Source organism: Elgaria multicarinata, chromosome 11, assembly GCF_023053635.1.
Source record: "Elgaria multicarinata webbii isolate HBS135686 ecotype San Diego chromosome 11, rElgMul1.1.pri, whole genome shotgun sequence".
Taxonomy (NCBI): domain Eukaryota; kingdom Metazoa; phylum Chordata; class Lepidosauria; order Squamata; family Anguidae; genus Elgaria; species Elgaria multicarinata.
This window is the reverse complement of record NC_086181.1, coordinates 3,924,426-3,949,650: the sequence shown is the minus strand read 5'-3', so window position 1 is coordinate 3,949,650 and position 25,225 is coordinate 3,924,426. Positions and strand designations below refer to the sequence as shown.

Sequence of the window (25,225 nt, the reverse complement as noted above, 5' to 3'; positions counted from 1 at the left end):
CCAGACGCAGACAAGAACTATTAAAGATTTTAATAATTTTTATCAGCACCAGAGCTAGTCTCTCAATCCTGCCTCCTAGAACTGCCTCCTAGCAGACTCAGGCTCCCAGCAAAGAAACATCTCACCCCCAGCTGCAACATCTTTGGGGGACTGGGAGCTTAAGAGGCAGGCTCTTTTGGTGGCGGGCTCACTGCCGGGGGGGGGGGGACTCCAAAGGGGTTTGCCAATTTGGGGAAGCCACTTCAGGGCAGTACACAAGGGCGAGGGCCTGTCCCCTTGTTTGTTTTGTTTCTTTTCTTTTCTCCTCCCCCCCCCCCCCTACTTTCGGCCTGCTTCCTTTTAGTCATGTGAGGGTTCTGCCAGCCTGCAATAAATATCTGCTTTCCTGGGAGCAGAAGAGGTGATGGGAGTCCGGGAGCAGCCATCACAGTTATACAGGGCAGAGGGAGATACAGGGCAGGGAGACAGCTGCACTGTCATAAGAGAGAGTGCAATGACAGAGTGTTGGTTGTCCCCAAACTTCCCCCCAATTCGAATAATTTGAATGGCCCTGGCAACAGACCTCCCGGGTTGAAATTGCTGCTGGTGAACGCCAGGTCGGTTAATGGGAAAACAACTGCTATCCAGGACTTGATCCTGGATGAGCATGCCGACCAGGCCTGTGTCACAGAGACCTGGTTGGATGAAGCTGGGGGAGTTAATCTCTCTCAGCTTTGCCCACTAGGGTTCTCTGTCCAGCAGCAAGCAAGGCCTGGAGGGCGGGGAGGTGGAGTGGCAGTGGTCTATCGGGATTCCATCCCCCTGACCAGGTGCCCTGTCCCGCAGTCTGCAGGGTTCGAATGTGTGTATCTGAAGGTGGGTGCCCGGGATAGAATAGGGATTCTGTTGGTGTACCGTCCACCCCACTGCTCAACAGTCTCCCTTCCTGAGCTAGCTGGGATAGTCTCGGATTTGGTGTTGGAGTCCCCACGACTTGTTGTTCTGGGGGATTTCAATATCCATGCTGAGGCTGCCCTGTCGGGAGCGGCTCAGGACTTCATGTCCGCCATGACAACTATGGGTCTGTCCCAAGTAGTATCTGGCCCCACCCATGTTGCTGGGCACACTTTGGACCTTGTTTTCTGTGCTGGATGGGGTGACAGGGATCTGAGAGTGGAGGAACTTTATATAGTTCTCTTGTCATGGACAGATCACTACCTGGTGGGGTTTAGACTTGCTGGCACTCAGAACCTCTGCAGGGGTGGAGGACCGATTAAGATGGTCCGCCCCAGGAGGCTGATGGATCCGAATGGTTTCCTGATGGCTCTTGGGGATTTTCCTGTTGCCTCGGCAGGTGATTCTGTCGATGCCCTGGTTGACCTCTGGAATACAGAGATGGCCAGGGCAGTGGACACGATTGCTCCTGAGCGCCCTCTCTCACGTTGTGGAGCCACACCAGGCCCCTGGTTTTCCAGTGAGCTGGCAGCAATGAAACGAGTGAGACGGAGGCTAGAGCGACGTTGGCGGAAAACTCGGAGTGAATCTGATCGAACACAGCCTAGAGCCTATTTGAAGGCCTACTCTGTGGCAATTCGGGCTGCAAAAAAGCTTTTTTTCTCTGCCACTATTGCGCCTGCAAGGAGCCGTCCAGCAGAGCTGTTTCGGGTGGTCAGGGGCCTTCTACACTCTGGCCCCAAAAAAGTGATTTCAGACCTTTCAACAGCCTGTTGTGACCAATTTGCCCAGCACTTTGCAGACAAAATCGCTCGGATCCGCTCTGACTCGGATGCTATTGTTGATGCAGATCCAGTGGATGTAACTTTGGCACCTGCTTGTCCAGTATTATTGGACACCTTTCAATTTGCACAGTCCGATGATGTGGACAGGGTCCTTGGATTGGTGAGAGCCACCACGTGTATACTAGATCCTTGCCCTTCCTGGCTTATAAAAGCTGCCAGAGGGGGACTGGCTGAGTGGGTAAGCGGAGTGGTCAATGCCTCCCTTCGCCAAGGAAGAGTCCCAGCCTGTTTGAAGGAGGCAGTGGTAATACAGCACCATGTACATTGATGGTGCTATATAAATAAATAATAATAATAATAGTAAGACCCACACTGAAAAAGCCCTCCTTGGCCCCCACTGTATTGGATAACTACCGGCCAGTCTCCAACATCCCATTTTTGGGCAAGGTATTGGAGCGTGTGGTGGCCTCCCAACTCCAGGGATTCCTGGATGAGACGGATTATCTAGATCCATTTCAATCTGGCTTCAGGCCTGGTTATGGGACAGAAACAGCTTTGGTCGCCTTGGTGGATGATCTTCGCCAGGAAGGGGGAGTGTGTCCCTGCTTGTTCTGCTGGACCTCTCAGCGGCGTTCGATACCATCGACCATGGTATCCTTCTTGGTCACCTTGCTGGGATGGGACTTGGAAGCAGTGTTTTACAGTGGCTCCATTCCTTCCTGGATGGACGGACCCAGAAGGTGGTACTGGGGGACTCCTGCTCAACTCCTTGGCCATTGGCCTGTGGAGTCCCTCAGGGCTCTGTTTTGTACCCCATGCTATTTAACATATACATGAAACCGTTGGGAGAGGTTATCCGGAGTTGTGGGGTGCGGTGCCACCAGTACGCTGATGACACCCAACTCTACTACTCCTTTCCACCCAATTCCAAGGAAGCAGTTTCTGTGCTAAACCGCTGTTTGTTGGCAGTAATGGATTGGATGAGGGCGAACAAATTGAAGCTTAATCCAGATAAGACAGAGGTGCTCCTGGTCAGTCGAAAGGCAGATCAGGGAATAGGGATTCAGCTTGTGTTGGATGGGGTTACACTTCCCCTGAAGACGCAGGTCCACAGCTTGGGTGTACTTCTGGATTCAGCCCTGAGCCTGGATACCCAGGTTTTGGCGGTGGCCAGGAGTTCATTTGCACAGTTAAAGCTAGTGCGCCAGCTGCGCCCGTTCCTAGAGATGTCGGACCTGCCACGGTGACACATGCTTTAGTTACATCCCGATTGGATTACTGTAACGCGCTCTACGTGGGGCTGCCTTTGAAGAGTGTTCGGAAACTCCAGCTGGTTCAAAGAGCTGCAGCCAGATTGTTGACCGGGGCTGGTTACAGGGAGCATACAACTCCCCTGTTAAAACAGCTCCACTGGCTTCCAGTCTGTTTCCGGGCACAATTCAAAGTGCTGGTTATGACCTTTAAAGCTCTATATGGTTCGGGTCCAGGTTATTTGAAAGAACGTATTCTCCCTTATGAGCCTGCCCGTGCTTTGAGATCTTCTGGAGAAGCCCTTCTTTCAGTCCCACCTTCTTCACAGGCACGCTTGGTGGGAACATGGGAGAGGGCCTTCTCGGTGGCTGCTCTGGTGCTCTGGAACTCTCTTCCCGGGGAAGCTAAGCTGGCTCCCTCCTTGATGGGCTTTCAGAAGCAGGCTAAAACTTTTTTGTTCAAGCAGGCCTTTGGAGAATAATCCAGCCCTCCGTCTATGTTAATGTCTTATAATTTTGTTGTGTATTTTTTAATTGTTTATGGTTTTGTTTCCCTCCCCCCTCCCATGTATATTTTAAACTTTGTAAGGCCGCCTTGAGGCCCAGCATTGGGCAAAAGGCGGGATACAAATAAATATAATAATAATAATAATAATAATAATAATCCGCACCTCCCTATCATCAAGTAAGCAAGTGGCAGCACTTGATGAGGGTGAGGGAGAAATAGTAGCTGGTGCCAAAGCTGATATGAAGGGAGACTCACTGAGAGTGGAGGAGGCCTTGCCCAAGGGCTCTCAAAAACCCGGAGCTGGCACTGGCCAGGCCTTTGAAATTATGCCTGGCCTATCTTTAAGGAATGTTTTCCTTTCCCATTGCTTTTCTACTGTGATTTTATTGGATTGGATTGCACATTGGATTGTTTAAATGGATACTGTTTTATACTGTTGTTTTTATATTTTTGATGGTTTTAAATTTTTTATACTTTTTAATGTTCACTGTTTTTAACTTTTGTAAACCGCCCAGAGAGCTTCGGCTATGGGACGGTATATAAATTTAATAAATAAATAAATAAACAAACAAACATTGCTTTGAGGGCCCTGGTGCGCAGAAGAGTGAAACATAAATACTTTAAACAATTAGCAGGGTCAGGGAGGTTCCCTGCTGCACAGCCCATCCTTTGGATTCAATAATGGAAACTGATGCAGGGTATACCTATGGATTGGGAGAGCATTCTTAGGATAATGAAGTGAGGGGCAAACAGACCTGTGTATATGGAGTGCTTTAAACTGTCCCATACCATAGTAACCCAAATTCTGTACCCAGAAATACTGAATTTTACATTAAATACATAATGAAGGTTTTAGGGTTGTCACCTGGTTAAAACTCATATGAATAAATTATGTAATTTGCCTCTGAATAATAATAATAAAAAACCATTCGGAAGCCAAAGGCATTATTTTTATGTTCAGATGATGCCCACACATTGCAGAAGGCGTCTTGATAGAAGAGACATTTGCTTCTGTGGGAATGCAAAAGGAAGGAGAATGCCTCTTCTGAAATGGCACTCACTACCCATTACATAGCACTAGCTCACTAAAAAACAACATCCCCCGCCCCCCGCAAAAAAAACCCAAACCCTAAGTGTTGCAAATTTTCATCTCTTTATTTACCTTGGCACATTTTATTCCCCATATCTCCTATGCGATCATGCAGTCCACTGGAGAAGAAATCTCTGATCACAGGAAATTCTCTCCGCCACTCCGTCTGCCTCCTCATTCCGAGATTTGACCAAGCACCACCCACACACCTTCAAACCCACCTTCATATGTGTCAAGTCAAGTCATTTCTTTATTGTTTGTAGCTATTGGCCATCACCTTCCTTCATATGTTTAAGGGCCAGGGCTTGCCCAAAATATTTTGCTGCCTAAAATAAAGAACAAGAATGTTCCCCCTCCCACTCAACATACAGAAGCTGGCTGCACTGGCAGATGAATCTGTCCTCATCACTGATGATGGGACAGCATCCTCCACTGCACCTGAAGGCAACAGAATCATAGAATAGCAGAGTTGGAAGGGGCCTACAAGGCCATCGAGTCCAACCCCCTGCTCAATGCAGGAATCCACCCTAAAGCATCCCTGACAGACGGCTGTCCAGCTGCCTCTTGAAGGCCTCTAGTGTGGGAGAGCCCACCACCTCCCTAGGTAACTGACTCCATTGTCGTACTTCTCTAATACTTTCCAGCATCTTCTGCCTGAGGCAACTGCATACTATCGCCAGTGGTAAAGCTGAACCTGTTAAGGGCTAAATGTTAACAGTTTTCCACCACCCGTTTTTTTAAGAAACGAAGTTGAGACTGTTAAGATCTTAAATTCTGCACTTGCATACTACAAATACAGGGTTCAAGAGAACCAGAGATGCTGTGCTGTGGGAAAGGACCGCTTAAAATCTAGTGACATTTGCAATAGAATTTTATTTATTGTATCCACGTTATAATACTCCTACCTTCATGCGTGTGTGTATGTGTGAAGAAATTCTTTTGTAAGTAGAGACCTTGTGCCTTTGACTGTTAACACTTCTGAAAAGTTGCATACATAAATGTAATGAAATTCTGGCACAAGCACACCTTGGAGCTTCTTGGCTGCTCCATGCAATGTGAGCACATCAGTGCTATTGGGAGTTCTTTGCCACTTGTGGGAATTTGGTAAGAACATAAGAAGTGCCATGCTGGATCAGACCAAGGGTCCATCTAACCGCACAATTTGCGACTCTCATCAATAGAGCACATATTTTGCTTGTGGACGGTCCTAGACTCAATCCTTAACATCTCCAGTTAAAAGGATTATCTAGCAAATGATGGGGAGGAACTTCTGCCTGAAAATGTGGAAAGCCGCTGCCACTTAGAGTAGGTAATACTGGCCTACATAGACAAGTAGTCTGACCTGGTATAAGGTGGCAGCTAGAATGGTACCATGATATGAAATTTAGTTGTTGTTTTGGGCAAGGAACTGTTTTGCGTATTACATACAAAAGCAACACTATGTAAGCACTGTGTACTAACTAATGACTTACTTGCAAATTACTTCTGAAAGCAGAGTGATCGTCTGTTTACTGAAGAGCTAACTCCTGGCAATGATGGCCTGAGAAACTCAATTGCGTAAAAGTATATGGATTTTCCACGTTGTTGACTGGATTACAAAAATATAACACATAATGATAATTCCTGGGTTGTTAACTCAAAGAGATTGTTGGGTGGAGTGGCAGTAAGCAAGTTGCCTCCCGTGCACTCATCACTTCCACTTTCAAACAACAACCACCCAGGAACACCCCATTCCTGGGTTATCATGACATTTGAACTCTGGGTTGTTCAGGGGTTAAACAACCCAGAGTTAACAATAGTTCATTATTTGTTTCTGGGTTAATTCTGAGTTGTTTAACCCCATGTTTGTTGTTGTTTATTCGTTCAGTCGTTTCCGACTCTTCGTGACTTCATGGACCAGCCCACGCCAGAGCTTTCTGTCGGCTGTCGCCACCCCCAGCTTCCCCAAGGTCAAGTCTGTCACCTCCAGAATATCATCCATCCATCTTGCCCTTGGTCGGCCCCTCTTCCTTTTGCCTTCCACTTTCCCTAGCATCAGCCTCTTTTCCAGGGTATCCTGTCTTCTCATTATGTGGCCCAAGTACTTCAGTTTTGCCTTTAATACCATTCCCTCAAGTGAGCAGTCTGGCTTTATTTCCTGGAGTATGGACTGGTTTGATCTTCTTGCAGTCCACGGCACTCTCAGAATTTTCCTCCAACACCACAGTTCAAAAGCATCTATCTTCCTTCGCTCAGCCTTCCTTATGGTCCAGCTCTCGCAGCCATAGGTTACTACGGGGAATACCATTGCTTTAACTATGCGGACCTTTGTTGTCAGTGTGGTGTCTCTGCTCTTAACCATTTTATCAAGATTTGTCATTGCTCTCCTCCCAAGAAGTAAACGTCTTCTGATTTCCTGGCTGCAGTCAGCGTCTGCAGTAATCTTTGAGCCCAGAAATACAAAGTCTGTCACTGCCTCCACGTTTTCTCCCTCTGTTTGCCAGTTACCAATCAAGCTGGTTGCCATAATCTTGGTTTTTTTGAGGTTTAACTGCAACCCAGCTTTTGCACTTTCTTCTTTCACCTTTGTCATAAGGCTCCTCAGCTCCTCCTCGCTTTCAGCCATCAAAGTGGTGTCATCTGCATATCTGAGATTGTTAATGTTTCTTCCTGTGATTTTAACTCCAGCCTTGGATTCGTCAAGCCCAGCACGTCGCATGATGTGTTCTGCATACAAGTTGAATAGGTAAGGTGAGAGTATACAACCCTGCCGTACTCCTTTCCCAATCTTAAACCAGTCCGTTGTTCCGTGGTCTGTTCTTACCGTTGCTACTTGTTCGTTATACAGATTCCTCAGGAGGCAGACAAAATGACTTGGTATCCCCATACCACCAAGAACTTGCCACAGTTTGTTATGATCCACACAGTCAAAGGCTTTAGAATAGTCAATAAAACAGAAATAGACGTTTTTCTGGAACTCCCTGGCTTTCTCCATTATCCAGCGGATATTGGCAATTTGGTCTCTAGTTCCTCTGCCTTTTCTAAACCCAGCTTGTACATCTGGCAATTCTTGCTCCATGAATTGCTGGAGTCTACCTTGCAGGATCTTGAGCATTACCTTGCTGGCATGTGAAATAAGTGCCACTGTCCGATAGTTTGAACATTCTTTAGTGTTTCCCTTTTTTGGTATGAGGATATAAGTTGATTTTTTCCAGTCTGATGGCCATTCTTGTGTTTTCCAAATTTGCTGGCATATGGCATGCATCACCTTGACAGCATCATCTTGCAATATTTTAAACAGTTCAGCTGGGATACTGTCATCTCCTGCTGCCTTGTTATTAGCAATGCTTCTTAAGGCCCATTCAACCTCACTCTTCAGGATGTCTGGCTCTAACTCACTGACCACACCGTCTGAGCTATCCCCAATATTATTATCCTTCCTATACAGATCTTCCGTATATTCTTGCCACCTTTTCTTGATCTCTTCTATTTCTAGGCTCGGACTTCATGATAACCCAAGTATGGGACATTCCTTCTTGGTTGATTGAAACAGAAAGTGACAAATGCATGGAAAGCAATATACGCATTTGCTACTGCTCAGCCCCCAACATTCCTTTAAGGAATTATCATCACGTGTGAACTGGGTCATAGCCTCCTACTTCCTGTTTAGGGAATAGGTTACTATTTATTTATTGACCTGCGAGATTTTTAACTCGACTTTCAGGGTCTACTAGCCTCACAAGGTGGGTTACAATAATAGAAAAACATGAACATACCTTTATAACACACATGTACACAGATAGAGCAGCTGTGGCAGCTAATAATTTTAAGCACTTAATGCAGACTAGAATAAATGAGTCTTCAGGTTTTTTTCTAAAAGAAGGTGTGGGGCAACCACTGAAAAAGTCCTAAGTACCTGCCAACCTAATGGCTCATTGGTGGGCCAAAGAACAGGACCGCTGACACTGATCTTCATGCTCAAACAGACACATACAGCTGTAAGCAATCCTTCACATAACATACTCCCTATCCATTTTTAAAGGCCAAAACCCAGCACCTTGAATTGGATCTGGAAACTCACAGCCAGCCAATGTAAATGATACAGAACAGGAGTAATATGATCCAAAAGCCTAGCTTCCACACTCTGTACCACTTGCAGTTCCCGAATCTTCAAGGGCAGCCTCATGTAAAGCGCATTACAGTAATCCAAACTAGATGTAACCAAAACATGTGTCACTTAGGCTAGGTCAGCTGATCAATGATATTAAAAGCTGCTGAGAGGCCCAGGAGAACCAATTAAGTTTGCTATTAGTATATATGATAAAGGTCCTCTAAAATAAACACTGAAGTACTTAAAAGACGTGGAAACTGATTACAATACATTTTTGTGAAATTTAAACCATTTTATTGTGCATAATTTGCTCTTTAAAACTGTAAGGTTATCATACACTTTCTTGATGGTCACTGCACAAAGGCCAATCAACCTTTGTTGCAGGAGTGCTACAAAGGAGGATATTTTTGGCTTCTTTAACACAGCCTAGCATCCTTCCTCACAGAAATAGACTCCTGGGGTCTAAATTCCTACAAGACATCATAGAGGAAGTACTCAAACTTACAGGATAAAAAAAAAAAAGGAGACAGATAATTGCACAATTTTTTTTGCATCTGTTCATTCAGACAACACTTTACAAAATAGTTTTGAAGGGGATACTGCTGCAAACAGATATGGGATGCACCACCATTGTAAGGTTTTGATTGGATTAAGGCTTCCATTGTCTTCTTGGCATTTTCTGTTTTTGTGGATTTATTTCATTGCATCCTTTCAACACTGCAAGTCTACATACACTTATCTTTGCTAGGAGTTTACAACTGCAATAGCATTTTGACTTTCTCAACTGTCAGGTGCAATTACAAGGAGCCCTTGACAAGCAACCAACATCATGTTATTGACTTGAGTTGTCTACAAATACCAACAACTGATGCTTCGGAAGTTAGTTTGGAGAAGTTAATTCCTGGGCGGAATTCTAAAGTATCCTATGGAAGTCTTTATCCTGGCAGGTTGACAAATCTAAAAGCAGGGACACTGGCTTTATATGTTCTGTAACGTGTTCACAGGAGAATTGTTTTTAAGGTAATTTACATTCTCTGCCATTTAAGTTACACTCTAATAATATTCAGAAATGTCTTTTAACACATTCCGGTCTTGTATTTCCACAATTGTCTCTGAAGAATGTGGAAATGGAGGAATTCCATAACTGGAGATGAAAAAGCCAAAAACTAAGACACATTTCAGGGGAAAGAGCAACAAATTGCTTCACCACATCTCCCAGCTCCCATATAGCAAATCATTCTTCCATGATAGGTTTGTCAACAAAAAGGACGTTAAAAAAGTCTTTCCTCCTCAAATAATCATGTTTACAAAGATGAAAGAGTCAGATTCAGGCTCAAATAATAACCCAAAAGGCATTGCCATTAATTCTGTGCCAATTAAAATCTGATGAATGATGCACCTGGGGTGTTGGCAGAGCATTAGAACAGTGCTGGCTCTGTGGCAGGATGGGAAGGGAAGAATCCAACAGTATCAGTCAATTACACACCCAAGCTTTTGGGGTTAAAATTCGTCACTTTCTACTGCATGGAGCTGTGTGTCATCTGCATCAGTCATGCTGCTGGCCTGGGACTCGTCTGTGCCAGCTTTAGAGGAAAGAAATACACAACAAAGTGAGTAAGCATTCTCCAGAATATCTGCACATTTCACAAATTGTCGGGGCAGACTACTCTATCACAGACCCTTAACAGCATCTTTGCAGATTGTGCCAATTCAATTTGTTACCCTGTTTTTCCTTTGCCACCATTTCCTCTCCTTGCAAAGTTCAACAGTACCATACAATTCTCCTCTACACAGATGTCAGCAGCCTGCACTGATCCTACCTGAGGGAGCTGACTGTAATTCAGCTCCCATATCCTCAGCGGTCTATGTGGGCATGACCTGGACCTGTCCCACCAATAAAACTTTCAGTCAGGTTTGTGATGATGGCAGCAGCAATGTAGTTCATTTCTTTAATTATTATTATTATTATTATTACATTTATACCCCCTACCTTTCTTTCAAGGATGGACATGCTTCTCCCCTCTATTTATCTTTACAACAACCCTGTGGTGTAGGGTTAAGCTTCATCAATAGAGACAGTGACTTATACAGGATTCACCCAGTGAGCTTCATGGCTGAGTAAATATTTGAACTTGGGTCTTTCTAATCCTATTCCAAAACTCTACATACTCCACCATATTAGAGAAGCAAGATTTAAATCTGGACTTTCCAATTCAAAGCTTAATCTTTTCACTGTTTTTAACTTTTGTAAACAGCCCAGAGAGCTTCAGCTATGGGGCGGTATATAAATGTAATAATAAAAAATAAATAAATTAGCCACTATACTACAACAAGAAAGAAGGCCAAACAACTGAAGTTTCTCTTCTACAACCGTTGGGCCTTCTAGATGATCAGAGTTTGCTTAAATTTTTAAAGTCAGAAATGCTAGGACTCAATAATTTATAGAAGATATGGAAGCTATCGCTACCTGGTGGTGGTGGTAGGGCTGAGCATTAATTAGTCAGTGATGAAGTATAAGCACTATGTGAATACCTTAGAGGATATTCTTTTTATGAGATCCTCTGACACTTGAGACAAGTTCTGCTGCTGAAACCACATTTGCCTGGCTCATATAAAGCGAAGGCCAGGCCGCTTCAGGAGCCAAAAGTCTAAATTTCTGTCATAGTTAGAGTTTGCATATAAAACATTTTAACTACAAATTTGTTTTAGATCAGGGATGGGGAATGTGTGGCTCCCCAGACGTTGGTGGACTACAATGGTCACCATCTTTCATTATAGCCTATACAGACTGCAGTTGGCCGGTGGGAGTTGCAATCCAACAACAGCTGGAGGGCCACACATTCCCCATCTCTGCTTTATTTGTTTTTAATCAATTATACGTATTTTATGGTGTTTTGTACTTGTGTTGTACCCCGCCTCGATCCAGAGGGAGGTGCGGGTAAGAAATAACAACAACAACAACAACAACGTGGTGGCAGAGAGAAGGATGGTAGGGACAGCAGGGCTAAGGAATGCAAGGAAACAGATTATATCTGTCCCACAGCTGACATATAGAGAATGCCAGCATGCCCACACACTCCCCTTGAAACCCAAGCTTCCTCCTTTATTTTAAGCCTACAGTTCAAAATGTTCACGTATTTTTTAGAAGTATCAATTTCCAATCCTGGGCCTGTTCAGACAACATGCTAAGCCATTGTTAGGCCACTAACCCTTTGCAGTAAAGGGTTAGTGATAGACCCCTTTCAGACAACACGCTAAGCCACAGTGGTTAAGCATTTTGAGCTAAACATTATGGCTTAGTGTGTCATATGACCCATGACTTAGCATTTCATGTGAACCATTCCTAAACATGGTGGTTACATAACCACGGTTTAAACACACTAACCATTTGTTGCAAAAGGGTTAGTAGCCCAACCATAGTTTAGCGTGTTGTCTGAACAGGCCCAGTGTGTTTAAACAGTGGTTATGCAGCCACCATGGTTAGGAATGGTTCACACACAACACGCTAAGCCACAGTGTTTAGCTCAAAATGCTTAACCACCATGGCTTAGAATGCCATCGGAACAGGGTCAATGAGAGCTAGCAAGAATAAGAAACTGAAAAATAACATTTTCAGAATTCTGAGAAAGCTACACAATTCTAAGATGGAAAACTAGAATCAATACTGCATAAAACTGCAACCATGCTGAGGTCTAATACTACTACAGTTTCAATGGTTTCAAGGTTATCAAAACAGGGAAACTCACTATTTACCTCAAGGAAAGCACACACTGATAAAAGACCAACCTGATTCATATGGGCAACATTCACTGATCTGCTCCTCTTGTGTTACGGGCTCTTCATCGTCAGGTAGGTACCGCTTATCAATGGCCTCTTTGATCTGGTTGTTGGCTCCTTTGGGATCCAAGTCCATTGCCCAGGAAAAGTTCATCAGTGCAAGATGGGTCTGTCCCAACTTTTTATATACCTAGCCAAAACACCAAACCAAATGCCAACTCCTGTGGATTATTAAATTACACTTTTGCAGCACATTTGTTTGCCCCTGTCAAATAAGAATATTCAAAGCTCTATGTAAGTAAGACAGAGGTGCTATTTGTGGGCGGCTGATCATCTGCACAGGCTGGCAGTATTCAACTTGTTTGGGGTGGGGTTGCACTCCCCTATGCATGGTGTGGAGAACGTGGACAGGCAGACATTTTTCTCCCTCTCCCATAATACTAGAACCTGGGGTCATCTCCCATGAAGCTGATTGGTGTGATTCAGGACAGATAAAAGGAAGTACTTTTTTATTATTTATTACACTTATATACTGCCCCCATAGCCAGGGCTCTCTGGGCAGTTTACAGAAATTCTAAAATTAAGATAAAAACGAGTATACAAAATTTAAAATTCTAAAACACAGAACATACACACATAAAGCATTAAAAACCGTTAAAAAACTAAACATGTGATACTGAATCAAGAATCTTCATAAGAAATGGAAGAAATAACTATGCTGAGAATCTTACAAACATTTCCCCCCACTCCCCCATGGCTTCATTATGTACATCACTAGTCTTCGTTTTTAGAAACATCGTTTTTAGAAATCATTTGTGGGGGAGGGAGTAAAGGCTTGGTAACATATTGTTAATGCCTTGTCTTAAATTCTGAAAGAAAATATTTCATAATCCAAAGCCATCAATTTTGGGGGGGGGAACCCCACAAAAACAGTTCTTGGGGGGAACTTATTTCCCCCCTGATTCCCCCCCCCCATTTTTTCCTAGGCCTTCATATCACCAGGCTTGAGGCCAGGCCTTAAGGAAGGAATCCTTCCCCGGTGAGTAGTAGAAAAGACCAGCAGGAGACCGCAAGCAGAAGACCTGTGAGACTAAGCTCCGGTAAGCAGAAAGAAGCTCTGTCAGAAGGGGTCTGGAATTTGGAGGCGGCACTCAGGAGAAGTACAACCCAATCCCTGTTTCCGTTATCCCCATGCAAGAAAAAATGAAGCACATCTATCATTCTGCTAGACCCCAAGGAAAGGAGGAGCTGCAGGCAAGAATTCTCAGATATACTGTAGTCCATGCATGCAATAAATTCCGCACGTGGCCCCAGCTTTGTACACCTATGAATGGGTCCTTGTAGGGGGCAGCAGCAGGGCTCCTAACATCACACCTGCACCAGGTCCCAGAAATTCCCTGGGTGGCTCTGCCAACTGACCAGTGGGAGAGGGCGGCACCAAAGACACCCCTCACCCAGGGCACAATTAATCCTAGGGCCTTCCCTGCTCGTTTTTTATGTAGATGCCAACTGAAAAATTGTAATTGCCCGCTCCTCTCCCAGCTAACCCCTCACTATCCTTTCCTTTGGTGCAGCGGTGACCAAGCAACTCCCCCACTGCCACCCATCCCACCTGCCTAGCTTGCTCCAGAACAAGAAAAGCTGGTGGGGAGGGAGGCATGCCACTTCAGCCTGCACGGCCAAGGAGCTCTATTACCAAACGACCCAGCCTTCCTCCCAATTTTGAAGCAGAGATTGCTGCGCAAGACTGTGTACCAAAGCCTGTCCCATCACCACCAACAATTTCCTCCTTTTCTACGAATCAGGAAATAAAAGGGAACCCTGCTTACAGCTACAATTCAGATGGCAATTCTCAAGGTAGTTGTTACCTTTCCTATCAAGAAGTAAACAAGAGATTCTTTGGGAACAATCTGCTTCAGTTCTTCAAGTTCTTGCAAAGCATACTAAAAAGAAGAAAAAGAAATAATGAAGTATTTTGGGGGCCATATAAAATTTATATCAGAGATAATGGGCATCTTTGACACAAGGAGATCTGTTTCATTTTCATTCCTACAATTCTAGTCATTCCTTTGACAAATACATTTCCTATGAGTTTTCGTCTATCGGGTACTTAGAAATTTGATACATATAAATGAGGGTGAAGGAACAGAGGAAACTCATAGGTAATCAACAGAAAAGGAAGACACATCCAACCCCCCCACTCCCTAAATCAGGAGATGGGATGTAAAGAAGCTCAAGAAATACAGATGGATAACAGGCAGAAGGCAGTTGGCATAACTCTAACAATACACAGCTGGATGTTTCAGGCACCTGGTCAGCTAGGTTCCTAAAGAATTTAATGCCAGCACAGAAGGCAAAATATTTTTCCAGTCCTAATGTATTTTAAGGGTAAGAATTAAAAATACCCCAAATGAAAGTACACTTTTTATTCAGTATCCCTACACTAGTACTCCCCTTTCCCCAAACTAGGAGCAATGCACCGCCATGAAAACCTACATTAAGCAAATGGCACAGGAGAAGAAACCTTTAGATAAAGTATTAGTCCTCCTTTAGATAAAGCAATGGCTTCGATGATGAGGTAAGCAAATAAAGATATAGTCCAGCACCACCATCAGAATCTAAGGTTACACAGAATCTAAGCATACTTATTAGAGGGTGAATCCCACTGAATTCAGTGGACCAAGTTTAGGATTTTTCTACATCTTTTTTTGTAACGGTCTTCAATGGATGTGCATAGTATATCCAGGCTTTTTGAAAGGAAAAAAAAGCTGCTGTTCCAGAAACTCAGAAGAACTTGTTCAAGTTCCATAGTTCATTACTCACCTTGTACTTCTCGTTTGCAAATAATACTGAGGCCCTATGGAATTTGCAGAGGGGGTTCTTGGGATCAATATTAATGGCTTTGTTCAGAGTATCCAAAGCCTTTTCAGATTTCTTCAAGGCATGCTGAACCTGCAAAACAATGGAAGATATACAGATAAAAGTGACTGAGCTTACCCATGTTTACATTTGCCAGTGTCCATGTTATAGGACAGGAATAGATTGAGTGTGATTTACTTACAACTCCAATGTGGCACAATAAGACAGAGCTCTGAGGGTTGATATGAAGTGCCTTCTGGAAATGCATTTCTGCAAGGCTGAATTTCTCTTGTTTGTAGTAAATCATTCCCAAACCATACCTAGCAATTTTAAAACAAGATTGTCAGGCACAAACCATTTACAGTACTAACACTCACACTTTCTATTGGCTGAGGGTGTTGACAAAATTAGTTCAGTAGTTGATTTTGAGCAACAAGGATACAATGAAAATGATTTAAGAAGTCTGATAATATCTATACAAAAATATGAATACCCTTATTTATTTATTTATTTATTTATTTTATTAATTACATTTCTATACTGCCCAATAGCCGGAGCTCTCTGGGCGGTTCACAAAAATTAAAAACATTCCAAGTATAAAACAACAGTATAAAACCATAATATAAAATATAACATAAAAGCTCAACCAGCTTTTATTCCCTTCTGTTTTGAAGCTAAGCCTTTCTAGGTTCCTGCATCACGTTTTGGTTCAAATACACCCGCATATACCAAGAATACCTTGTATAAGTCTAAGACATAAAGTGACCCATACTGGCTATGTGAGATACTGATTGCCTGATTCATACATATGTGCAACAGCCCGCCTAATGTGGAGAACAGCTTCAACCTGGTAAGGGGTCCATGCTTCAACGCAGAATAGATCTTAGGGGTCACTCTGTCATAAGATGTAGAATGTACCTACATCAGCATCCTTACCAAAGTGGGTAGGTAAAGTTAGAGATTTTATAATGCAAGCCTTTTGCATTTCTAAAGCTTGGTAAAGACCTTTTGCTCAGGTATAGATCAAGATTGTTTAAGAATGTTCAGTTTTAATATATACTGTGGTTTTATTGCCAATTGTTTTTACCATTGTTCTTGTTTTATTGTTCAAGCTGTTTGTTTAATGCTTTGACCTTAAACATTTAGAAAATATGTAAACCAGGGCAGTGACACGATAAACTCTTCATGTATTCCTGGCAGTGGCATTGAACCCTTAGTATGTTGTAGATGTCTTCAGAAGCAGCCATACCATTGCAGATGTGTCAACTGGACTGAAATCAGAGGTGGAGAAGTTAAAGACAAAAAGAGATTCCAAAGGGACTGCAGGTAGACTTCTGAAGCATGTATCAGAGGCAATAGGACAACTGACACATTTTGGGGGCCCTCCACTCCCTGCTGCCCTCACCCGTTTTTACCAATTGGAAATATTTCTTACCAAGCATTATAGTGCCTAGGATTCATTCTAATTGCATTCCTAAAGCAGGCTAATGCCTTTTCAAGTTCCTCTGTCAGCACAAATTCATGCCCTAGGAGAGTATAGGCATAAGCATAATTTGGATCAACTTGAATAGCTCTCTGGAAGAACTTGATGGCAATGTCATGTTCCCGTTGCAAACTGAAGCAATTTCCTGCAGCACACCATGCCTGGAAAAAAGAAAAAGGTAAAAGACATACCATAGTATTTGTCTACCTTTTTATGAGGTGGTGGTGTAGTAAGGGAGAGGAGAGTATGCAAAAAGTCTAGGCTACTTAAATGCTCAAGTACATGGCAAGACCTTCGCAGACAACAAAAACAACAATAATTTCAATAGTGTTTTTCCACACCCAAGAGTGAATCAGAGGCTGAATTTTGTAATCCATCCCTACACCAAACCCACACCAAAATGGCCAAAATGATACCTCTGGTGAATTTTTATCCATATCTGTTAAGTCTTTTGAAAGGACTGAAAGAGCCACATCTTTCTGTAGATGCCATAGTGTTGTTGAGTAGATTTCCATTCCTTCCACTCTGTAGTTTTCAATCCTTCTTACTTCAGAGAATATCCTCTCAGCCTACGAGTTGAATCAAGAAGTGGCATTTCAGCAATGTAAGTTTTAAACATTATTTCTGCATGATCAGTATTGGGCACAATAAACGAGCACACAGTCCAGTCGTAGTTTCCCATAAGAGTTTTGCTTCTGATGCACAGATGTCATTTGTTCTGACTGCTCAAAACTTTAATTTTGGCAAAGTGAGATCCGTCCCCTCTGAAAGGCATTTGCTGTTTTTCTATATGCAGTGGGGTTTGTGCAACTTTGGCAGTCTTCTATTGGCTTCTGTTTGTGACGTAAGTGCTGAGTAACAACTCTCAACTCCATTCCCCTCTATGCCCATAGAACTGCTTGTTTATGGTAGTTGTTGTTGTTTTTTTAAAAAAGGGAGCGTTTAGCCAGGTTTATTACATTCAATGACTTCTATGAAGTTTTCAATGACTAGAACTACAAGGAATTAACACGTTACATTTGTAACGGTAACTCCCACCACACCTTTGGAACCAAGAAATAAAATGAATACAAAGTAAAACATTTTTTCTAAATACAGATAGTGGAAAGTGAAGAAATGGAGGAAATATATTTCGAAAGAAGGAAGAACAGTATCTTACCCTACTTGCAAACAGATACCATAGAATGGTATTGTTATTTTAAAAGGAAGCTGGTAGAAGCATTGAGCACAGATGGACTGATCACATGGGATTGGTGGGGCAAAAAGTGGAGTTGCCAGAAACATCCAGTGGTGGAGGTAACAAGAACTTCATGCTACCTTTAGTACAACAACAGTGCAATCCCACACACGTCTACTGGGAAGGAAGTTCCATGGAGTTCAATGGGTAAGTGTGTATAGGACTGCAGCCTAAGAATGCTCAATCACCCCAAAGGCCAAAGTAGTTATTTCTTCCATCTCTTGGGTAATCTGTAGCCAATCTCAGCCGAACAGCACCAGATAAGAGTTCAGTCTATTCATCCTATATACATGGGCACAATATACTGCTTTTTCATCGCCTTAGCTAGATCAGAACTTTGTATTCACTCGAGCTACAGGCAGAGCAAGTGCTGGGGCTCAGTACTGACACCTGCTCTGGGGGGGCCTTGCCGGTCACTCTAAGTTTCCCACAACATCTTGTAGTGACACTACATTAGGTACATTATGGAATATTTAAAATGGTGGCCACCTGGCAGTTATCAGTGTCAACTGCCCAGCACTGCTCAGAGTACCATTGCTGGTTAAGCCTCCTGGTGGTCATAGAGGGCACTATACCATGGTCCCTTTAAACCTGGAGCTGGCCTTGCACATAAGAGGTGGGAAAGTAATAAAACCTATGTATTTAGGGGACAGTTTTTGTAAAACACACTGACACAGTCATGCAGCATAGAATAAAAACCATTCTATGCTATGCTTACCTGCATATATTCTGCAAGTTCAAAGTAAGCTCTTCCAATATGGCACAATACCCAGCCCGTATTGTAGTGGTGAGAAGGCAAATGACTCAGTATATGAATTGCTTCTTTACAGTTGTAAGAACACAAGGCTAAATACCCTTTCCCCATATCACGAAGAAGGCTCATCAAACCTTCTAGGAGAAAAATGCAATAAATACACAAGCAAACAATGGTGGTTAAGAAAGTACCTGCCTCGAAGGCACATGTGAGCCTTCTGGAGCTCCCTCAAGAAGCCAAAATGAGAACTCAAGACGTCTTTTTAAATTATAAAATAAATAGAATGCCAATATGGTCTACTATTCAATAAAATGCTGACCGGGAATGGGGAGATAACGGTTCAAATCCACACTTTGAGCCCAAACTACACATGACAAGCAAACACCCTCTGGATTATTTCATGTGTCTGCCAAAACTGCAACAAGGGAACAAGGAAAATCATTCTTGATTACTTCCCCACTATTGTAGAATTTTCTTTCCTAATGAAAGTATTAAGAACTTGAGCATCATCCTAACGGGGCCAGAAAGAAAAGGAGTGTTGTTTTTTTAAAAAAGAGGGGTGGATTTAGTGCCTAAATTTTACTTCCTCCCTCCCAATCCCTTTCCTTTTTGTGTCATTTTTTTTAGACTGTACGCCTATGGGGAGGGACTGTCTTAAGAAATATCTTGGTAAGCCAACTTGGGAGCCTTTTTGGTTAAAGGGCGGGATAAAAATGCAACAACAACAACGCACTGCATCTTAGCTTGATCCCAATTCAGATTTTCTATAATTTCTTGTTTTTTCCCTTATTCTTGACCCAATAGCCTTTCAGATGGCCTAAACTAAATTACTTTAAATGAATTCTTAGGAACACTTCACACACCTGCTGCTGCTTTCTGTAATGTGAATGCCTGGATTTGCGGTGTTACAGAGGCAATCTTTCCTTCTGAAATGATGGACGAGTCAAGTTTGGTGATTTCCAAACTTTCATTTATGTTTGGCTGTGTGATCCCACCCTTATTGGTTTTACACTTTGTCTTTCGGTTTGCAATTTTGGGCGGAAACTTCATTTTTAACTTTTTACTATTCTCCTATGAGAGAAGAACAAACATTTTAAAGAACTCTTAGCCTGCAATCCAAAAGAGCCAGCAAAGCATAACATTCAAAGAAATAAATTTAGAGGAACTCTATGGCTGGGAGGGGGAACCTGCAGCCTTCCGACTAATTTCATGCAGCCCTCAGCACAGTTTTATGTGAGGTGGGTCTGACCTGATTGACTTTCCTGTGAGTGAACAGCCCTTCAAAGGAAAAAGGTTCCTCACCCCTGTTCCAAAGACATTTTTCTGGAATCAGAACCAGAACCATTCCAACACCCGATGATAAAACAAAGCCTTCCAGCTTTGAGTGACCTGCCTGCTCACTACCAATCAATCAATCCACAATGCCATGTGCAAGAATCAGAGAGCAGGCATCAAGCTAATCTCTCTCTCTCTGTGTATCTCAGGCATACAGATATTTAGAAGTGTCTTAGTTGCAATTTAAGTACCATGGCTTTGGACTAGTCTGTAGTTTATATAGTAAATATTATTGAATAAAAAGTACCAAACACACTTTCTATAGCAGTATTAACTAGGTAACCAAAGGAATGCATGATGCGCATAATAGGTTAACATATCGCTAGTGCTTCCGATGAGGAAAACTACACTGAAGCTGCTCTTTTAAGTTCAGTTCTGTATACCAAGCAGGTCTCACCTCACATGAGCTGGTCAGAAAAGCACAGAAAGCATTTTGTAAAGGAGATGGGTGGCTCTGGATGATGGTTCAAAATCCATGAGTTTAGGGATACTGGCAGAAAGCAGACTTGTTTGCAGAAGGGGCAGATCCAACAGGGCCCTCCAACCCCAGAAATCCTCTTCTGTCCCACTGATTCCCTTCCACAAGCGGTGGGTCCCACTGATTCTGTTGCAGAAGCAGGACACACCACTTACGCAAGGGAGATTTAGCTCTTCCTAGAAAAAGATCTGAAACAAACGGAAAAGTTCATTTCTGGAAGAAGGCAGGTCAGCAAAGTTCCCTTATGTGAACTCCACCAACCTGCCTCCTTCCAGAAATTAGTACTTCTGCTCATTTCAGGTTGCCCCAGAAATGTTAATTCGATGCAGCACAACCGATGACAGCAATTGTACAACAGAATTGGTGAAGCAGAAAAGTACTGGAGAAGAAAAAAGCACAGTGTTGCATTCTGCCCACTGTTTGCAAGTATGGCTTTACTGCACATTTTCAAGAAGTTATCTATTGTCCTCCATCAGAAAATAAGGCAGGTTAAAATTCAAAACAAAGGGAGAGGCAGCTTTAGTCATAGATGGTGAAACAACTGGCACAGCACAAAACGCCAGACATTTGCTTGTTATTGGTTTTGGATTGGATTGTTGATTTATGAGTTTTTTAAAAATAAAAATATGTACACCACCTTCAGATGGCTGTAGAACAGCCTTTCTCAACCTGGGGCGCTCCAGATGTGTTGGACTACAACTCCCAGAATGCCCCAGCCAGCTCGCTGGGGCATTCTGGGAGATGCAGTCCAACACATCTGGAGCACCCCAGGTTGAGGAAGGCTGCTGTAGAACCTTTAAAAGTGGTATATAAATAAGGAGTGTGTTTGCACATGTGTAAGAAACCTCTATCAACTTCACAACTTAAGAAGTTAAGCTTTATCCCTAATGCTGCCATTACAATTTAAAGTCTGTTTTGAATCAAAACCCAATGTGGAATCTTGTAGTACCTTAAAGATGAGCAAATGTATTATGACATGAACACCTGAATGAACTCTACTCCAGTCCAAAAAGCTTCTGCTATAATACATTTGTTTGTACCATTTTAATTACATATATATTCCCATTAAACTTTTTTGCTTCCCATTCTGGCTCTTGTTCATTTCCTAGCAAATACTACAGGTAGACAGAACTCATTTTCAGCTGCTATTTGATCATCAAGAGTAGCAGCAGAATTCCCATTTACCTTTGTCGTAGAACTATCACTAGAGAACAGGCGTGAACTTCTTCGAGGCAGCACATTAGGTGGTGCAGCAATGGTGGGGCTCAAAACCTGAGGTGTTGTACTAAAGAAAGAGAGAAAATTCAAAACTGAATGCAACTGTCAACTGCTCCTTCTGGAATTTGGGGGTAGGAAGGGGGAGTGCAGTGCCTATCCCACCACCTCTACTTCCCACTAGTGCACCTCTACTTCTGCACTAGAAGCGCAGGGAGAATGATAATAATCCGAGAAGACTATGAAGGGAAAATGTATACGTGGAAGTAGGAGGGAAAATTATGAACCAGGCCAAGAGCATCATTTTATACCTTGTCTGTGGGCCTGAACTTTGCGTTTGTGCAACAAGGATTGGCGTTACTTCCCGGCTATTGCCGCTTTGTGAGAAAACAGACTTTGTTCCAGCTTGGCTTATTCTGGTGACAGTCTATATAAAAATATATAACATTGTTACAGGTCTGATGCATTATTAACTATCACAGATATTACTGCTTGCTACTTATAAAGGCAATGGGGTAGGGGTATCTGCTAAACATATTTATAATTAAGCAATTTATTGTGTTATCAAGAGAGTTGCACGATCAACAGAAAATAGCATTCAAATTACTGCATGATTAACCCACAGGCAAATGCAATGCCATCAGGTTGCTGGAAGTGGCCCTTTTCTTATTTATTCACAAAAATTAAAACCATTCAAAGTATAAAACAACAATATAAAAACATGATACAATATAAAAGCACCATAGGCAAACCCAGTACTGCAAAGCGATGTGTGACAATCCAGTTCTGCTTTACATTCAGTAGATCAAGGCAACTGGGCACAATCCTGCACTGTGATAGTTTCAATAGGATTTTAGGATTCTTAACTGGTAGATTACATGCCTTATCTCTAAATCAAGAGACAAAACAATCTAATTCCAATTAATCTACTTTATTAGCATACATGTAGATTGTGCACTATTTTGGGAACATACATGCACTTGTATCTACCCTTAAGGGATGGGAAGGTAGTGAATGAACATATGATGCTGGTTTTAACTGTCTGTTAACATCACAAAGTGCATCCACAACAATCTATGTAATTTAGAGGTAATAATTTATATACCAGAAACCAGACCAAAAGGCTTCATCTTTCACGTCATTTTAATCATTCCAAAAGACAAAATGGAAATTCTGAGAATAGGAAAGGTATTTTATAAATATAAAGAAGAACTTACAATTAAAACGAGGGTTGGGGAACATGTGGCCCTGTAGATGTTGTTGGACTACAACTACCATCAGCTCTAGCCAGCATAGCCAATGGTGGGGGCTGATGGGAGTTGCAGTCCATCAACATCTGCAGGGCCGCATTTCCCCATTCTTGGCTTAAACTATCTCCCTCTCCTCCCCCAATCTTGCTTATTTAATAAAGTCTTTCTTGCATTACAACAGAATGACTTCTTGTGTATTTTTCTGCTGAGTTAAAACTTTCCCTTTCTCATCCCTACTACTCTGATATCTGTCTCCACCCTCCTGCCCATCTGGTCTAGAGAGAGGTCTGATCTAGACCTGCAAGAGAGCGAGCTAGTAGAGTCCCAAGGTGTTAGAAAAGATTATATCGTTTTTCAAAGGCTTCCTTACATAAAAACAACTGTCACTCATCAGCCAGAAGACAAACACAGCAGGGTGCAGGCTGGGATATAACCTCCCTCTTCAATGCACTTGGATTTTTTTCTTTCTTAATGAAAGCTTTTTACTTGGGGGAGCATTAAAAAATCACACCACTCCCCTGCAACCTGAAGTAGAGTCCACTCTTAAACCTCAGGATTGTATCACCTCATTCCCTGCATACATAAACCAGGCCTGAATCCTCTGGGCAGGAATGGTGTAACTTGAGTTCTACATAGTGATTGTCAAGCTTCCTCCTGGCTTTCTCCAAAATTTATTTGGGTTTTATGAATGGTAGAATTCTAGGAAAGGAACTTGGGAAAACCAAACACAGGGAAAACCAAACCTGTCCCTTCCCAAGCAAACTAACTGGTGTTTTGAACACCCCTGGTTCTGGATTTCACTACCTTACTAGTTAAACTAAATAAAAGTCAATAGTAGTAGCTTTAATAGAAAAGATTGCAAATGTTTATTTTTAAAAGATAACATCTTAAATTTCACTTAAGATTGAAATTGCAGCTCAGTCTTCAAAATTAACACAAATAAAGAAATATTTGCAAATTTAGCAGTCCTCAAAGCTATTTTCTGCAAGAGCTCTTTGATCATAGATAATCAAGCAACAAGTGTTTGCCACTTCTCTCTAGAGTATTTCACTGTGAAAGGATTGGAGAACAAATACACAAAAACTGAATATCCATCAAGTTGTTTTAACAAAGTTGAAGTTTACTATTTGCAACCTTTTAGAACTATTATCCAGAATTTTATATTTCCTTGCCTTCAATCTCACATGCACACCCTTGAATGCAAGGTACCTTCTTGGAAGGGGCTCCTGGAGGTGGCACATCAATTACGGAAGAAGAATTTGTGCAATTTTGTAAATAGGATCCATCTCCGGGGCTAGGGGTTTCTAATGGCAAGATTCCAAAGCTGAGAAAACATATAAAATCATTTCAAAACATGGATGTGCCCTCAAAGAAAGAGGATGGGGCAGGAGAAGAGAGAATCTGGCTGCGTTGTTTGGACAATAGTCAATGGTGGATAATAGTCAACTCCACAGTTGATTATCGAAGGGGTACTCCCCACAAGACATTATAATCAACCGTCGTGTGGATTAAAGCAAACGTCAAGTTGACTATTAACTAACAGTGTTTTTGATTGACACATCCCCCACCTTCTCCCCCCCCTCAGTCCTCCCACTAGTATCCCATCAGCCATTGCTGTTCTGCTGGCTGGACTACGGCGCCAGCCACCACTTTGGTTGCGCCTGCAAGGAGACTCTGTAGTAGCCAAAAATAACCAACTGTGTGCTACGGAATAGTCAACGGTGCCCAGCACATGACACAATAACCAATGGTTGTTCAAATAATCTGCACAGCGTTGGTTATTTCGGCCAAATAACCAATAGTGGTGTGAAAAAGTCCTGACAGCCAACACAATAATCAACCGTTGACTATTTAACCCACCGTTGGTTATTGTGATGTCTGAACCCAGTCTTTCACTTTTTAATTAAGGGCAATTTGCAGGACTGAAGAATGTATATTTACTCTCTAGGTACCTGGCTTTCTTTTAAGAATAGAAGTTACCAGACTTCATGTATGCATAGAGAAGTGTAAAAACATGACAGTAAGAAGATCCAGTGAACAAAAACAATGAGGCATGGAAGAAGCACCTCTAATTATTTGTTTTCCCAATATCAAAAGTGCAACACATATTTTTCAAATTTGGCCTTATGATTTCAGGATATAGAATATTGCAGTGTAGGTACATTTCTGCCAAACATACAC

General features: G+C 42.4%; 1 protein-coding gene across 2 annotated transcripts in view; it reads right to left on the bottom strand.

Annotated features, from left to right (window-relative positions):
• Positions 1-8,933: 8,933 nt before the first annotated feature.
• CDC27 (cell division cycle 27) overlaps positions 8,934-25,225 on the bottom strand; it is a 36,365-nt gene continuing 20,073 nt past the window's right edge. Inside the window, exons 8-19 of one of the 2 annotated variants that reach the window (XM_063137981.1) lie at positions 24,254-24,368; positions 22,106-22,221; positions 21,765-21,864; positions 19,630-19,837; positions 18,731-18,903; positions 17,192-17,344; positions 16,728-16,936; positions 15,495-15,612; positions 15,257-15,385; positions 14,302-14,376; positions 12,443-12,623; positions 8,934-10,239 (exon numbers count right to left, since the gene is read on the bottom strand). In XM_063137981.1, coding sequence (XP_062994051.1) covers positions 10,157-10,239; positions 12,443-12,623; positions 14,302-14,376; positions 15,257-15,385; positions 15,495-15,612; positions 16,728-16,936; positions 17,192-17,344; positions 18,731-18,903; positions 19,630-19,837; positions 21,765-21,864; positions 22,106-22,221; positions 24,254-24,368 — 1,660 coding nt within the window. In that variant the 3' untranslated portion in view covers positions 8,934-10,156. The remainder of the gene's footprint in view (positions 10,240-12,442; positions 12,624-14,301; positions 14,377-15,256; positions 15,386-15,494; positions 15,613-16,727; positions 16,937-17,191; positions 17,345-18,730; positions 18,904-19,629; positions 19,838-21,764; positions 21,865-22,105; positions 22,222-24,253; positions 24,369-25,225) is intronic. The other variant, XM_063137982.1, reaches the window with a different exon arrangement.